General features: G+C 38.3%; 4 protein-coding genes across 4 annotated transcripts in view; all 4 read right to left on the bottom strand.

Moving 5' to 3' along the window:
- Positions 1 to 8,957: 8,957 nt before the first annotated feature.
- Positions 8,958 to 9,500, bottom strand: LOC118796759 (histone H3). The gene has a single exon (XM_036555861.1). The coding sequence runs from the start codon at positions 9,398 to 9,400 to the stop codon at positions 8,990 to 8,992; it is 411 nt and encodes a 136-aa protein (XP_036411754.1). The 5' UTR covers positions 9,401 to 9,500; the 3' UTR covers positions 8,958 to 8,989.
- A 372-nt stretch (positions 9,501 to 9,872) lies between these two features.
- On the bottom strand, positions 9,873 to 10,944 carry LOC118796762 (histone H2A-like). Its single transcript, XM_036555863.1, has one exon. It carries the CDS (start codon positions 10,339 to 10,341, stop codon positions 9,955 to 9,957), a length of 387 nt encoding a protein of 128 aa, XP_036411756.1. The 5' UTR covers positions 10,342 to 10,944; the 3' UTR covers positions 9,873 to 9,954.
- LOC118796756 (histone H1-like) lies at positions 10,939 to 11,746 on the bottom strand. The gene has a single exon (XM_036555858.1). The coding sequence runs from the start codon at positions 11,708 to 11,710 to the stop codon at positions 11,087 to 11,089; it is 624 nt and encodes a 207-aa protein (XP_036411751.1). The 5' UTR covers positions 11,711 to 11,746; the 3' UTR covers positions 10,939 to 11,086.
- Positions 11,747 to 16,970: 5,224 nt separating this feature from the next.
- LOC118796766 (histone H2B) overlaps positions 16,971 to 17,500 on the bottom strand; it is a 1,175-nt gene continuing 645 nt past the window's right edge. The window contains exon 1 of the mRNA XM_036555869.1: positions 16,971 to 17,500. This exon is cut by the window's right edge and continues 645 nt beyond it. The gene's annotated coding sequence lies outside the window, so the exon portion shown is untranslated.

Below are 17,500 nucleotides of genomic sequence, written 5' to 3'. Positions count from 1 at the left end.
TAGACATATTGTGTATTCAGGAAACAAGGTTGTCTACTTTTAAAGATGTTGCTGAAGTACAAAAGTTATGGGTGAAGGGTAAGTCCTTTCTTTCAATAGGTGACAGTAGAGCAGATGGAATAGGAATCCTTTTCTTTTCTGAAAATGTTGCCGTTATCCAATTAAGAGAAATTATTCCAGGCAGGTTAATGTTTGTTGATGTGTTTTTATTTGGAAAAAAAATTAGAATAATAAATTTATATACAGCCCAAGATAGAGTTAGAAAAATACAGCTTTTTAATAAAATTAAAACTTTGCTATGTGTAGGATTTTATGTAATTGTCTGTGGTGATTTTATTACAGTTACAGATGAGAGAGACAGAATAGCAGAAAGGTCAAGTAAAATCGGTAGAGAAGGTAATGTTTTGAAACAAATAATGAACGAATACAATATGCAGGATACATTTAGAATGGTTTATCCTGATCGTATAGACTTTACAAGGTTTGATAGAACATGTAAAACTAGAATAGATAGAATTTATGTTAATAAAAAATTTACTGTAATTTCATATAAAACTAAAATGCTTATAGATTCTGATCATTTGACAGTTACATCTACAATAAATTTTTTAAATGATAAAAGTGTCAACTATTGGAAATTGAATACAAAAATCTTAAAATATCCCAATATTTTGTTGGAATTAAAAGATGAGCTTGCAAGAATTAGATCTCTAAATATTCTGACCAAAGATAAGTATGAAGTATGGGAAATTTTAAAAACACGTGTTAAAAATTATTTTAAATATAAAAGCAAATTAATTAATCAGGAAAAAAACGAGAGATATAACCATATAATGGAGCAATATATTAACTTGAAATTAAAACCATGCATAACTGCAGTTGAAGAAAATAGTTTACGTGAATTAAAGGATGAAATTGATGTTATGAATAATGAACATTTACAGAAATTGCAGATTAAACTTGGTGTTCATCTTGATGAAACTTTGAATCCATCTCAAATATCTCATCTGTTTTCAAAACAAAAGCAAAGATCTTGTGTTACTAGCATCAGAGATAAAAGTGGTATTATTATTACCGAATCAGGAAAAGTTAGACATACAATAAAAGAGCTTTGTGAGGAAATGTATCAAGAAATAGAAATAGATGTTAACATTTTAAAGTCCTTTTTGAACTTTAAATATAATTATTATTTTGATCATTTGGGAGATGAGGTTATAGAAAGTGAAGTAGTGTCTGCCATTAAACAGCTAAACACTGGGAAATCTCCTGGGAAAGATGGCTTGCCCTCGGAATTTTATCAAATGTGTATTTTTGACTTATCTAACTTACTTACACGGGTGTTTAATGAAGGTATTGGAAAAGGCTATATGTATGACACGTTTTATGATGGGGTGTTATCATTATTGTATAAAAAGGGTGATGCCAGTGATATTAACAACTGGAGACACCTTACTTTGATGAATGTTGATTACAAGATCTTTGCAAAAGTAATAATGAATAGATTAAATGATATTTTGGATTTAATCATAGCTAAAGAGCAAACATGTGCTATTAAAGGGAGAGCTATGTGGGATAATTTGAACACTTTAAGAGAACTGGTATATGAGAGTGGTGAAAGTTTTTATATTGTTACTCTTGATCAGAAAAAAGCTTTTGATTATGTCTCTAGAACTTATTTATGGGAAGTGTTTAGAATGTATCATTTTCCTGATAATTTTATTAAAATGATCATGTGTTTATATGCCAAAAGCAATATACAGATTAATGTGAATGGCAATTTGACAGATTCCTTTGAAGTTACGAGGGGTGTAAAGCAAGGTTGCCCTCTTAGTGCAGCTCTTTATGTATTGGCAATAAGTCCTTTGATCACAAAAGTTAGGAACGATGAGCGTTTAAAAGGAGTAACTGTAGGTGGAAGGAAAGTTGTGATCTCTGCTTATGCAGATGACATAACTGTTTTTATTAAATCTAAAAATGAATTAGATGCAATATTTGAACATTTTAAAATGTATGAACAAGTATCAGGAGCAAGACTAAATGTCTCTAAATCTGAATGTGTTTGGATAGGGAATCCTGAAAATAAGTTTGTGGTTAATATACCAGAAACTCAAAATTTAAAGGTTTTAGGAATTTGTATAAACAATAAAGATTGTGTCGAGAATAATTGGAATGGAAAAGTAGAAGTTATAAAAGAAGAAGTGAGTAAATGGAAAAATTGTGATTTAAGCTATAAAACTAGAATAAATATAGTTAAGACTTATATTTTATCAAAAATTTTATTTTTATCTTGCATATTTCCACCTACAGATAAATGGCTCAAAATTGTGAATAAATTATGTTGTAATTTTATATGGGATTCCACTAGAGAAGTAACAAAACGAAACTTGCTATATAAGAGGAAAGATTTGGGGGGATTAGGAGCCATAGATATCGCCATTAAAACCAAAATCTCTGTGTGTAAAATCATTGCAAATGGTATAAATAGACAAGCAGATTGGATTGGAAATATTACCAACTGGAAACAAAAAAAGGGTCGTGCTAGAACATCAGTACCCTATTATAAGTTGTTATATGGTGATTTTATAAACAAATACAAACATTTAGATATCGATTGGATTAATGATTCAAATAAAAAGATATATGGGTTAATAACTGATGAAGAGTACGGCTCAAAGGTAGAATTTAGAAATCTTGTAGGAGAAGAAAATGACAGGTGTATTAAAAATCTTCTGTGTAAAAAACTTTCTGACAAACAGGGAGATCTCTCATGGCTGATGGCCGTAAGAAGGCTGCCAGTGAGAGCTGTAGTAAGATGGAGCTGCTTTGTGAAAACCACTTTATGCCCCATGCCAAATTGCCAAGAAGAAGAGACTTTAGACCATTTTTTATTCAACTGTTATCGCTCTCAAGAAGTATGGGAGATGGTTAAGGATATGGGTTTAGAAATAAATATACATATGAAATCTATAATATATGGGATTTTTGATGAAAAAGTAGATAACAGGAAACATGAGTTCTTGTGGTTTATCATCGCTATTGTAAAGTCTAAACTTTGGAAAACAAGATGTCGGATGACCATAGACCAACAATTCGTGTCCAGCAGAGACGTTTTTAAACAAATTAAAATTGAACTAAAGAGACTGCGGACGTTGAACACGCCATTCAAAGACGTTGACTTGTGGGACATTTTTGAATTGTAGGGTGTTAAGGTATGTGTATGTATATGCTGTCTTTCTTATGCTCTGTCTGTTTTATATGTTGAATTGTTGCTAACCAAATAAAGTTTCTTAAAGAAAAGGAGGAAATTGAAGTGTAAAAAAGAAAGGGAGGAAATTAAAGTTTAAAGAAGAGAATTAGTGTGGTCTTTTTGACCGCAGCACCTCGCGGTGTCTGCGGTCCCTGTTTCCTACTCTTACATTTTGGATTTTCTTCCTGTTTGTGGACTTTTAAGGCACAAAGTTTCGTCTTATTACGCTGAAGGTCTCGACGCGGCAATGGCGTCTCGTGGAGCCTTCAGCGATCGCTTCATCAAATATTGGGTTAAGTTGAAATATATCGGACTTGGAGAACCACCAGACCGTAACTATGTTGGTGAACTCCTTTTTCAGTCCCAGTGGATCACCTTACAGGACATTTATTCTTTCATAAGTCTACCGAATCGAAAAGAGTTTGAAATTTGTTTCAACACAGAAAAAGCTTTACATGTGTTCCTTGAGCTGCACTCTTCCAACCAACATGCTTGGAAGGATTTTGAAGTATTTTCCCCTGCAAACCTGGATGTTAAGACACTTGTTATCAAGTTCTGGACTGGACGCATTTCTGATTATGATGTTGAACTGTACCTAAAACGATTCTGTGATGTCTTAAAGCCCGCAGTTAAACCTGTGGATAATTTTGGAATGTGGTATGGGATTAGGAAATATCAAGTAAAACTCCGCAAAGATGCTGAAGGCAAGATGATGCCCATCCCAAATTCTGTTTCCTTTGGCCCTTACAACGGCAAAATTAGCTATCAAGGTCAAGCCTCCTCATGTTATGTGTGCCAGTCTACCGGACACCAGGCTAAAGAATGTCTGGAAACGAAATGCTGGAAGTGTGGAGGATTTGGCCATAAGGCTATGGAATGTGGAAACACTGCCACCTGCACTTTGTGTGGAGACGTGGGGCACATTTTCTTCACATGCCCTAAATCCTACGCCAATAAATCCAAGCAAAAGCCGAGTGTTCCAAGACATGACAACTTACAGCGTGCGGAAACTGGTGCAGCAACAGAATTGTCAGTGGATGCTACAGTCCAGATGCTGAGTGGTCAAGCTCAAGGTGCAGTTACAATTTCTGCCAAGGATGTAGAGAAAGGAAAGGAAGCTTCCAAACATGCCCAAGGAAAAAAATCTAAAGAGGAAGCAGCCCAAATGGAGACTTCAGAAGCGGATGACGAATCAAGCCCGGATGAGAGCTCGGACAGCGACTCGTCAAGTGACTCATCAGAGAGTGGAGATTTTAGTGAGTCTTCGGAGGAAGAAAAGAAGGAACCGTCACAAAAAGGAAAGAAAGCACCGGACGAGTACACAGAGGATCAACAAATGGATATTGAAAAGACAACTGGAAAGGATCCAGAAGTTCTGAAAGCTGAAAATGAGAAACGGAAGCTGAACTCCTCGACTGAGACTGAAGGTAATGCTGTAAAGAAGAAGAAAAAAAATCAGAAAAAAAGTTGAGAACTGATGTATCATGCATGCCTTTTTATAATTTACTTGTTGCTTCTTGCAATGTTCGTGGTATTCAATCTGCCTTAAATAGATCTAAAAAAATTAATATATTGTTAAGAGAGAAATTAGACATATTGTGTATTCAGGAAACAAGGTTGTCTACTTTTAAAGATGTTGCTGAAGTACAAAAGTTATGGGTGAAGGGTAAGTCCTTTCTTTCAATAGGTGAAAGTAAAGCAGATGGAATAGGAATCCTTTTCTTTTCTGAAAATGTTGCCGTTATCCAATTAAGAGAAATTATTCCAGGCAGGTTAATGTTTGTTGATGTGTTTTTATTTGGAAAAAAAATTAGAATAATAAATTTATATACAGCCCAAGATAGAGTTAGAAAAATGCAGCTTTTTAATAAAATTAAAACTTTGCTATGTGTAGGATTTTATGTAATTGTCTGTGGTGATTTTAATACAATTACAGATGAGAGAGACAGAATAGCAGAAAGGTCAAGTAAAATCGGTAGAGAAGGTAATGTTTTGAAACAAATAATGAACGAATACAATATGCAGGATACATTTAGAATGGTTTATCCTGATCGTATAGACTTTACAAGGTTTGATAGAACATGTAAAACTAGAATAGATAGAATTTATGTTAATAAAAAATTTACTGTAATTTCATATAAAACTAAAATGCTTATAGATTCTGATCATTTGACAGTTACATCTACAATAAATTTTTTAAATGATAAAAGTGTCAACTATTGGAAATTGAATACAAAAATCTTAAAATATCCCAATATTTTGTTGGAATTAAAAGATGAGCTTGCAAGAATTAGATCTCTAAATATTCTGACCAAAGATAAGTATGAAGTATGGGAAATTTTAAAAACACGTGTTAAAAATTATTTTAAATATAAAAGCAAATTAATTAATCAGGAAAAAAACGAGAGATATAACCATATAATGGAGCAATATATTAACTTGAAATTAAAACCATGCATAACTGCAGTTGAAGAAAATAGTTTACGTGAATTAAAGGATGAAATTGATGTTATGAATAATGAACATTTACAGAAATTGCAGATTAAACTTGGTGTTCATCTTGATGAAACTTTGAATCCATCTCAAATATCTCATCTGTTTTCAAAACAAAAGCAAAGATCTTGTGTTACTAGCATCAGAGATAAAAGTGGTATTATTATTACCGAATCAGGAAAAGTTAGACATACAATAAAAGAGCTTTGTGAGGAAATGTATCAAGAAATAGAAATAGATGTTAACATGTTAAAGTCCTTTTTGAACTTTAAATATAATTATTATTTTGATCATTTGGGAGATGAGGTTATAGAAAGTGAAGTAGTGTCTGCCATTAAACAGCTAAACACTGGGAAATCTCCTGGGAAAGATGGCTTGCCCTCGGAATTTTATCAAATGTGTATTTTCGACTTATCTAATTTACTTACACGGGTGTTTAATGAAGGTATTGGAAAAGGTTATATGTATGACACGTTTTATGATGGGGTATTATCATTATTGTATAAAAAGGGTGATGCCAGTGATATTAACAACTGGAGACACCTTACTTTGATGAATGTTGATTACAAGATCTTTGCCAAAGTAATAATGAATAGATTAAATGATATTTTGTATTTAATCATAGCTAAAGAGCAAACATGTGCTATTAAAGGGAGAGCTATGTGGGATAATTTGAACACTTTAAGAGAACTGGTATATGAGAGTGGTGAAAGTTTTTATATTGTTACTCTTGATCAGAAAAAAGCTTTTGATTATGTCTCTAGAACTTATTTATGGGAAGTGTTTAGAATGTATCATTTTCCTGATAATTTTATTAAAATGATCATGTGTTTATATGCCAAAAGCAATATACAGATTAATGTGAATGGCAATTTGACAGATTCCTTTGAAGTTATGAGGGGTGTAAAGCAAGGTTGCCCTCTTAGCGCAGCTCTTTATGTATTGGCAATAAGTCCTTTGATCACAAAAGTTAGGAACGATGAGCGTTTAAAAGGAGTAACTGTAGGTGGAAGGAAAGTTGTGATCTCTGCATATGCAGATGACATAACTGTTTTTATTAAATCTAAAAATGAATTAGATGCAATATTTGAACATTTTAAAATGTATGAACAAGTATCAGGAGCAAGACTAAATGTCTCCAAATCTGAATGTGTTTGGATAGGGAATCCTGAAAATAAGTTTGTGGTTAATATACCAGAAACTCAAAATTTAAAGGTTTTAGGAATTTGTATAAACAATAAAGATTGTGTCGAGAATAATTGGAATGGAAAAGTAGAAGTTATAAAAGAAGAAGTGAGTAAATGGAAAAATTGTGATTTAAGCTATAAAACTAGAATAAATATAGTTAAGACTTATATTTTATCAAAAATTTTATTTTTATCTTGCATATTTCCACCTACAGATAAATGGCTCAAAATTGTGAATAAATTATGTTGTAATTTTATATGGGATTCCACTAGAGAAGTAACAAAACGAAATTTGCTATATAAGAGGAAAGATTTGGGGGGATTAGGAGCCATAGATATCGCCATTAAAACCAAAATCTCTGTGTGTAAAATCATTGCAAATGGTATAAATAGACAAGCAGATTGGATTGGAAATATTACCAATTGGAAACAAAAAAAGGGTCGTGCTAGAACATCAGTACCCTATTATAAGTTGTTATATGGTGATTTTATAAACAAATACAAACATTTAGATATTGATTGGATTAATGATTCAAATAAAAAGATATATGGGTTAATAACTGATGAAGAGTACGGCTCAAAGGTAGAATTTAGAAATCTTGTAGGAGAAGAAAATGACAGGTGTATTAAAAATCTTCTGTGTAAAAAACTTTCTGACAAACAGGGAGATCTCTCATGGCTGATGGCCGTAAGAAGGCTGCCAGTGAGAGCTGTAGTAAGATGGAGCTGCTTTGTGAAAACCACTTTATGCCCCATGCCAAATTGCCAAGAAGAAGAGACTTTAGACCATTTTTTATTCAACTGTTATCGCTCTTAAGAAGTGTGGGAGATGGTTAAGGATATGGGTTTAGAAATAAGTATACATATGAAATCTATAATATATGGGATTTTTGATGAAAAAGTAGATAATAGGAAACATGAGTTCTTGTGGTTTATCATCACTATTGTAAAGTCTAAACTTTGGAAAACAAGATGTCGGATGACCATAGACCAACAATTCGTGTCCAGCAGGAACGTTTTTAAACAAATTAGAATTGAACTAAAGAGACTGCGGACGTTGAACACGCCATTCAAAGACGCTGACTTGTGGGACATTTTTGAATTGTAGGGTGTTAAGGTATGTGTATGTATATGCTGTCTTTCTTATGCTCTGTCTGTTTATATGTTGAATTGTTGCTAACTAAATAAAGTTTCTAAAAAAAAAAGGAAAGGGCGGTAAGGGTCTGGGTAAAGGAGGCGCTAAGCGTCACCGTAAAGTGCTCCGCGATAACATCCAGGGCATCACCAAACCGGCTATCCGCCGTCTGGCTCGCCGTGGCGGCGTCAAGCGTATCTCGGGTCTGATCTACGAGGAGACGCGCGGCGTGCTCAAGGTGTTCCTGGAGAACGTGATCAGGGACACCGTCACCTACACCGAGCACGCCAAGAGGAAGACCGTCACCGCCATGGATGTGGTTTACGCTCTGAAGAGTCAGGGACGAACCCTGCACGGCTTCGGAGGTTAAACGCTCGACTCGATCAACGATAAACACAATGGCTCTTTTAAGAGCCCCCCCACGTTTCCGCTTAAAGAGCTTTTTCCGTTATGTGAGTGAAAGCACGGTGTTTTTCTGAGGTGAGGAAAAATGTTACTTAGGGATTTACCGCATTCCGGTTCATTTTCCCGCGCAATTTCTTTGCCCGTAGTTACTCTATCGTGTAGGTATTGTAGCACTATGAACTAGTTATATAAATGTATAAGCCCATGTACACACCTACAGATTTGTATGTGTATAAAAATTAGCAGCAGAACTTAAACAGACTGCTCTTGGACGTTCAGTAATATATATACATATATATATATATATTTTTGGTGTTTGTAGTTCTTGGCAGAAAGCCAGTGTCACATGTCCGTATTACACACATCATTCAACTACTTCACTACACTACGGACACTCCTCACACAGCACGTAAATGAACTCGGGTTGACTGGGACAGTTACTCTTCTGGACTGAAACAGTTAGGTGGCTCTTAAAAGAGCCTTTGGGGTGTTTTGGGGAAACCTGGGAGCGCGCCGTTTAATTTATGCGCGCTCTCCGCGGATACGGCGGGCCAGCTGGATGTCCTTAGGCATGATGGTGACTCTCTTGGCGTGGATGGCGCACAGATTAGTGTCCTCGAACAGACCCACCAAGTACGCCTCGCTAGCCTCCTGCAGGGCCATGACGGCAGAGCTCTGGAAGCGGAGATCGGTCTTGAAGTCCTGAGCGATCTCCCGCACCAGGCGCTGGAAGGGCAGCTTGCGGATCAGCAGCTCTGTGGATTTCTGGTAGCGGCGGATCTCCCTCAGAGCCACGGTACCGGGCCTGTAACGGTGAGGCTTCTTGACGCCGCCGGTGGCCGGGGCGCTCTTACGAGCAGCTTTAGTAGCCAGCTGCTTTCTCGGGGCTTTGCCACCGGTGGACTTACGGGCGGTCTGCTTGGTTCTTGCCATGTTGTCAAACTCTATTCTTCTCTAACAAAGAAGTATAATAACTTCGCGCGCATATCTCGGCCGTTTTAAGGGTTCGAGCTGCGCGCAGCTCATTGGACGTCTTGAATGTGCCCGCCTTCCATTGGACGGCTGCCCACGCGTTGGCTAAACGCTATTGGGCGTCGTTTGCCACGCGCACATTTTCAAATAACAAGACACTCCCCAACGCCTTGGCGGGCTCCTGAACCACATTCTTGTTTTTTTTTTACACGTCCGGTGTAATGTAACTCAGATTAATAACGCCTGTTATTTCACTCGCTATTTATTCAGGTCTGTTTATTCGTCTTGTGTTCGAGTAGCTTTTAAGTTTTATTCAGTATTCAATCGTGGGACGTGGTGATGCTTTGATTCTTTTATTTTATCCCAATGTACACAACCTGTAACAATCGATAGACCGCCGCTTTTTTTGCATGAGAGGAGAGAAAGAAATAGAAAACCGCACTTTTGTTGTTAAGGTGGGTGGCTCTTAAAAGAGCCTTTGGTTATTTGCAATTTAACAGGAAAAAGAAAAACGTTTATTTGGTCTTAGCCGCCTTCTCGGTCTTTTTGGGCAGCAGTACAGCCTGAATGTTGGGCAGCACTCCACCCTGAGCGATGGTCACTCCTCCGAGCAGTTTGTTGAGCTCCTCATCGTTACGAACAGCCAGCTGCAGATGACGAGGAATGATACGGGTCTTCTTGTTGTCGCGAGCGGCGTTACCGGCCAACTCAAGGATCTCAGCGGTCAGATACTCCAGCACAGCAGCCAAGTAGACGGGAGCGCCGGCGCCGACGCGCTCGGCATAGTTACCTTTGCGCAACAGCCTGTGAACACGGCCCACCGGGAACTGCAGCCCGGCGCGGGAGGAGCGAGTCTTGGCTTTGGCCCTAGCTTTACCTCCGGTTTTTCCCCTTCCACTCATTTTGCAATTCCCTTCAGTTTGTTGAACTAAATCGAAATAAAAGTCAACGACCTCCGATCGCTCTTCATAAAGGCAAAGCTGCTACGTTTCTATTGGCTACAATGCCGTGACCTCCAACAACCAATAATATTAGTGTCATCAAGTTTAGGGTCCGCCCACCGCTCATCTCCAAGCCCTCTGCTTCTCCCCCTCCCCTTCGTGTGTGTGTGTGTGAGAAAGAAAAATAACAAATAACAGAAGATCCTTTGGGAGATAAAGATAAATTATGTGCTGCAGACACATATTAAATAGGTTTTTAATTATTGTAAATACTTAATAATTAAACTTTCTCTTGTTTTATCAATTTTGGTTTTGTACTTATTATTATTACTATTATTGTATATATAACTTTTGTTATATATTTTTTTCTGTGCTTTAACAATACAAATGCAAATTTGTCATGTCAGTAACGTAAACCTGAACTGAACTGAGAGAGAAAGAGATAAAGACAAAGAAGGAAACAAAGAAAGAAAGTCGCTGTTTTTCTACCCCATTCCCGCTCCGATTCTCATCCATGTAAATGCAAATAGCAAATGGATTATTATATCGAACCTGGCGCTTTCCAATAAAATCACTACTGACTAGTAGTGACTAGTTTTTAAGTGCAGCACGAAGGAGAATCTAACTCTGAGAGGAAAATGTGGGTGGCTCTTAAAAGAGCCGTTTTTTCAATAAGAGAAACAGGACATGAAGGTGAACGGCACGTTTACTTCTTTTTGGGTGCGGCCTTTTTCGCCGCCTTGGGCTTCGCTGCTTTGGGCTTGACGGCCTTTGTTTTCTTCGGGCTCTTGGCCGCCTTCTTCGGGGCCGCCGGCTTCTTGGCTTTCTTGGGAGACTTGGCGACTTTCTTGGCGGCCGCTGGCTTCTTCGCCGCTACCTTCTTGGCTTTTTTGGGCGATTTCTTGGCGGCCGCGGGCTTCTTCGCCGCTACCTTCTTGGGCTTCTTGGCCGCGGCGGGCTTTTTGGCGGCCGCCTTCTTGGGTTTGGCCGCTGCTTTCTTCGCTGGCTTCTTTTTGGCCTCGGCTTGTTTCTTGTTGAGCTTGAAGGAGCCCGACGCGCCGGTGCCTTTGGTCTGCACCAGAGTGCCCTTCGTCACGAGACTCTTGACGGCGAGCTTGACGCGGGAGTTGTTCTTGTCCACGTCGTAGCCGCCGGCAGCCAGGGCTTTCTTGAGGGCGGCGAGAGACACGCCGCTCCTCTCCTTGGACTGCGAAACAGCCTTGACGATAAGCTCGCCGACGCTGGGGCCGGCTTTCTTGGGCCGGGCGGCACTTTTCTTCTTGGGAGCTTTGGCCGGCGCGGCGGCTGGAGCGGGAGCGACTTCTGCCATCGTTCTGCTTTTGCTGCGAGCGGAGCGACAATGAGCTCAGACTGCACTGTTCAGAGGAACCTCCCTCTCAGGCGGGGAGCCGGCCCCTTAAAAGGCACATGAGAACGGGGTAGACTCAACCAGGCGGGCTTTGCGGCCGTGCCTCAGTGACGCGCTCAGATCTGTGTTTTCTCGTGGCATTTATCGGGTAAAATACGAGCGAAAGCGCCGCTCGGCGAGCGTCCAGCGGCTCGCTCCTCTAGAAGAGGCTCTGCTGTGTGTCCTGAGTCCAGGAATGGGCGCGCAGCGACGCCTCGTTTTACAGAGCGCTCTCCAAAGGGCGCCGGGCGGTCGCCGCTCCGAACGAGAGACGGCGTATTTGGCGCGATAATCGGTGGAAAACGCCGGCAAACGGCGGCGTGAACTTTCGGAGAGCTCAACGGCGCGTTCGGGGAGAGCCTCGAGGACGTGGGCGAACTTCCAGCGACCGAGCGCCTCGCTGACCATTAGTAAAACCAGCTCTGCTGGAGCGAGTGAAGCACACGCATGAGGCCGATGCTGTGCCGAATTCCGACTCCCTGGCAGAATCCGACTCCCCCCTCGCGTGCACGCGCTTCACATAATCGTGTGGCCGTTACGGACTGCACTCAGGATTTTTTTAGGTTATTTCTGTGTGTAAACAACACTTTATCTTTAATTTTCCTTCACAGCAAACAACACAACAGGATCTAAAGCCAAACAAAGACTCTCACCGCGATGGTTTAGTTTAATATTACGAAATAAAAACGATTGTTGTTGTTGCTGTGCTTGAGAACTGGTGGGACTGAAAGCCTTTCAGTCATAACGATAAGTATTACGACACATTGAACACAGCTTTAAACCTCTGCCTGGAGCACTAAAGCTCACATCTGATGACCTGACGCTGCAGCATTAGCTGACTTTTTTTTCTTGCCTCAGACAGCAAGCAAGAATCCACCTCCACAGGAGCACCTGCCATTCAAGCCCCTGCAGGCCACACAGTTTCTACAGCTACCACAGCCTCTCCTGTCAGTGTAGCCTGTCTCTCCTGCTCTCTTCTTGTCATCTACCATACAAGCAGCTGCCATCCCAGCAGACGATGTTGGCACACCAGCAGCACAATCTAATATTGACACATATCAATGTATGTTTATAGTTTTACTAAAACAAAATTTCATGTCATTATTATTTTCCTTTTCTTTTGTTCCCTGTTTCATATCATGTAAAAGGAAATATGTGTTCATTTACGTTAATCTTTTTACTTTAAATTTCACAGGTCTGACTGAAGCATGGGAAGGGAAAGACGTGTATGTGCTCTTGAAAAAATAGGGCCATACAAAATTTACTTTGCAGATATACGTCGGACTGCTCCTAATATGCAGATTGAAAGTGAGGTAAGACATCGGTCATAATTGACACCTCAAATTGCAGACTTACTATTCAGGTATTCATTTTGAGATGTACTTTTCAGTAAAACTAGTGAGTTGTTGAATTATTCTGTAGCTGCTATTGCTCTGTGTTGTATTCTTTTATACCAGTATGTCAGTATTGGTGTCTTATAATTGATTTTAGTTTTAGTTATATTTATGGCTAATGAACAATTACAATATATTGTATGTCATTTATTGGTTGCTTCAGATTGTTTTGAAACAACAGTTAAAAATCCATAAAACAAATACGTAGTAAGTTTCCTTTTTGGGAACATAGTTTCTATTTTTAACACTGTTTCAGATTCTCTTTGGCATAATTTTAAGAGGAGAAGGCTGGCACTTCACAATAACAGTGCATCTGCTCACTGTACGTAAGAGTAATAAGCATTACTAAATGGTTAAGTAACGTAGCAATTAATAATTAACAAATGAAAACAAATAAGGACTAACATTTTAGATGTTATAAGTAGTTTATTAATGTGTTAATCAACGTGACTCAAAAAATGTGAAAGTAAGTCCTATGCACTAATGATCAGTTTATGATAATGTCTATGATAATGTGATTATGAAGGCTTAATTAATTCAAGTTTTAGATATCTACCTTATGAACATCATACACACACACACACACACACACACATATATATATATATATATATATATATACATACTAACTCCATCTCCCTACCTTTTTTCCGAGTAAACGACTGCCCACCTGTCCGGCTGAACACTGATGGATGATTGTCTGTCGAGCTCTCCTGCTACCAGCTTCAGACCAGTTGCCCACGCCCCAGTCACCGCCACCTGCCTTGGACCAGCTGCCCACCCTACACTGAAGTGGACTCCTTACTATTACTACTACTACTACTATTAATATTAGTAGTATAATAATTTTGTAGGTAGTTTGACCAGAGGAGGATGGGTCCCCCCATGTGAGCCTTGGTTCCTCCCAAGGTTTCTTCCTCAGCTCTGAGGGAGTTTTTCCTGGCTTGTTCACCTGGAGGATTTACATTTCATGTTAAAACTTTGTCCTTAATGGATTTCTGTGAAGCTGCTTTGTGACAACATCAGTTATAAAAAGCGCTAAACAAATAAATTTGACTTGACATTATTTGTTTTGTGTTTAAATATTGACATAAAAAGCATGAAATTGCAAAATGAAGTGTAATTGTATTTTGTTTACTCAGTTTTATGTTTGAATATTTTACTGTATGTAAGCTACAGCCTCTTGACATTGAACCCCCCAACAAGTCAGACCAAATTTGCACCTCGGTTCTAAGCACTGTCAAGTTTTATTTTAAAATACATGGTTTATTAGTGTCAGAATGTGCAGTGCATAACATTGATTTCCTCAGTGAAAAAAACTTAATTCTCAGTCACAATAAAAACTTCATTATGTTTTTGTTTTACAGTTTGTCAAACGCATCCTGAAAGACAAGCCTATTTCCTTTTCCACAAGTGTCAAGGGTATGGAGGACATAAGAAGGGAAATAGCCATTTTACTCCTTCAAAAAACTGGTAAGGGTACCTCTAGGCCTACGAGTGTAAACTAGTAGAAAGCAGTAATAATTGAAACAAGAATCTGAAACAGTTTAATACTTCTGTTATTCTGAGATTGACTAAACACCCCTATTTATCAACAATGATAACATCTGTGTTTATGTTGTCACATGGCATGATGTTTTATTAGATGACCTGAGTGATTTGTGTTACTTCTGTGGAGAAAGGCAAAATGCCCAAGAAGACACAAACTGGGTAATTACTAATCATAAAACTGTATTGTTTCATTTACAGTAACAGTGTAAATATAGTGTAAATATTGAGCATATTTAAGTAGCTAATTTACATTTTTAGTTTATGTTCTTTTGGATGTTTGTAGTGGGAGATGTTTTATTTGCAATAAGCAGTTGTGCACATTTTTTATGGTGTGTTTTACATACAAACATGTACAGTATAAATAATAAAAGAAGGTTTTCTCTTGAGGTATTTTCTGTTTCTCTGTCCTTCACTCCCTCAAGAACCTAGAATAAAATACATTTCAGGACACAATCTACAGCCCAGGACATGCTAGCGAAATGAAGAAGATGTCATTCAGACCTTGCAGTGCTGAGATCAGAGGGGGAGTATAATTTCGGCAGATGTCAAAAATAATACTGCCAAAATTCTACTCCCCCCAGTAAAATCCCCCCTGTTGAATTTAGAGACATATGCTTTATATGCTGTAATCTATGAACCAGAAGCCATCAGAATAAGTTAATCGTTCCAGTCATAATGCATCCCCAGAGATGAGAGGGGCACGATTTTGATAGGTTCACACCTTCTGACTGTAAACGCTGCTGACTTTTCAACCAAAATGAATCTTAAATTATACCATTACAACAATTATTATTACTACAATTTTTAATTATAGGCAGCTCTTTTATGAAGTAATGGATACTAATTTGTTCATTTGTCCTATGAAAGCAATGAAAGTCTGGTTGCTGAATAATGGCAAGAAAAAAAAAAAGTCAGCTAATGCTGCAGCGTCAGGTCATCAGATGTGAGCTTTAGTGCTCCAGGCAGAGGTTTAAAGCTGTGTTTAATGTGTCGTAATACTTATCATTATGACTGAAAGGCTTTCAGTCCCACCAGTTCTCAAGTACAGCAACAACAATTTTATTTCGTAATATTAAACTAAACCATCGCGGTGAGAGTCTTTGTTTGGCTTTAGATCCTGTTGTGTTGTTTGCTGTGAAGGAAAATTAAAGTGTTGTTTACACACAGAAATAACCTAAAATATCCTGAGTGCAGTCCGTAACGGCCACACGATTATGTGAAGCGCGTGCACGCGAGGGGGAGTCGGATTCTGCCAGGGAGTCGGAATTCGGCACAACACCGGCGGGGCCAGACCCGGCTCTCTGCTGATGTGCTGTTGTACAAAATGTAAATGGACTTTGATTTGACAAGTAGGAAATAACCCCAAGCTCATATGGAAAACATTATTATATTATTATATTTTACCGTATGGCTCTCTGTGTCATGTGCAGCTCTCTCCCTGTGTGTTTGTGTGTGTGTGTGTGTTTGTGTGTGTAAGGGACCCTGCTTGTGAATGCAAAGTGCAGTGGTGTGTGCCAAGTAGGCCTCATCTGGGAGAAGCACACACACAGAGAAGAACCTGTTTGTTCCATCTAAGAACTACACAGTCTTTGAAGGAGAAAAGCACACACGCAGAGAGACTTAGTTACAACCGTACTGAATAACAGTAATACACAAAAAAAATAAAGTTTATCTTTGATTATCTTTGAAAATATATTTTACTTCTTAGTTTGGAAATAATGGAATCATTTTTAATAAGAAAAACTACTGACATTAATAATGATGTGAAAGATAATAAAATATTATCTATGTAAGGTTTGGATATAATGGTGTTCAAAGTAATCATGAAAGTTGGAGATAATGGTGTGTAACTCAAAAGATTTGAAATATTTGGGATGGGCAAGGTGGGGTCATCACCTTACTCTGACCTCAGCAACGGTCAAGGTCTTGCCCTAAATCTACTTTTACTTTAACTAACTTCACCATAACCCTCAGAAAAGGCCTAACTGTACATTTACTATTTCTCTAAATACATGTTAAGCTTGAGGCCTAGCTGTAAGACTAATTTGGCCTGCTCTAACTACAATATGAGCTTAAAGCCTGGTTCTGTACCTGATTTTAATTTTATAGCTTCATCATAAGTCCAACAGAGCACTAAAGATCTCAGTTCAGTTCAGAGTAGTTTATTCATCCCAAAAAGGGCAATTTATTTGCAGCTTTTCCCATCCAAACGCACAACTATACATACATACACCATACTTTAAAAAAAAACAAAAAAAACAAAAAAAAAAACATACTTATGTCAGAGACACCAAATCCACATATATATGTAAATAAATTAATAAATGAGGAGGCTCCATAGCTACTGCTACTCACTGTAAACTACTATCATTTACTCTATCAACACTGTAAGCCTGAGGCTAAGCTCCTAACCTACCTGTGCTCACTGGCACTTCAGTATTAGCCTAAGGCCAACTTTTACTTACTCATTTAATTTTTGTTCATGTCATAAACAACAATAATAAAAAGAAAAAAAGTTTTGCATTTATATTTTTGATGCAGTTTCATAGTTCTTTCCATATGTACCACCATTTTTGTATATATATATATAAATGAATAAGTTCACATTTGTATAACTTATTTTACTACAAGCCTTACTGTTACCTACACAATAGAGTAACTACTGGCAAACTAAGTAATTACGCGGGAAAACTGACGGGAATGCGACAAAACCCTCGTTCATCTTTTCTCTCCACCTCCACAGAAATATTCCGCTTTCCTTCACATT

This window comes from Colossoma macropomum, unplaced genomic scaffold, assembly GCF_904425465.1.
Source record: "Colossoma macropomum unplaced genomic scaffold, Colossoma_macropomum, whole genome shotgun sequence".
Taxonomy (NCBI): Eukaryota; Metazoa; Chordata; class Actinopteri; order Characiformes; family Serrasalmidae; genus Colossoma; species Colossoma macropomum.
This window is presented reverse-complemented; position numbering and strand designations above follow the sequence as displayed.

Excerpts from the sequence above, each read along its gene's own strand:
- LOC118796762 (XM_036555863.1), bottom strand. The coding sequence starts at position 10,341 with ATGAGTGGAAGGGGAAAAACCGGAGGTAAAGCTAGGGCCAAAGCCAAG.
- LOC118796756 (XM_036555858.1), bottom strand. The coding sequence starts at position 11,710 with ATGGCAGAAGTCGCTCCCGCTCCAGCCGCCGCGCCGGCCAAAGCTCCC.
- LOC118796759 (XM_036555861.1), bottom strand. The coding sequence starts at position 9,400 with ATGGCAAGAACCAAGCAGACCGCCCGTAAGTCCACCGGTGGCAAAGCC.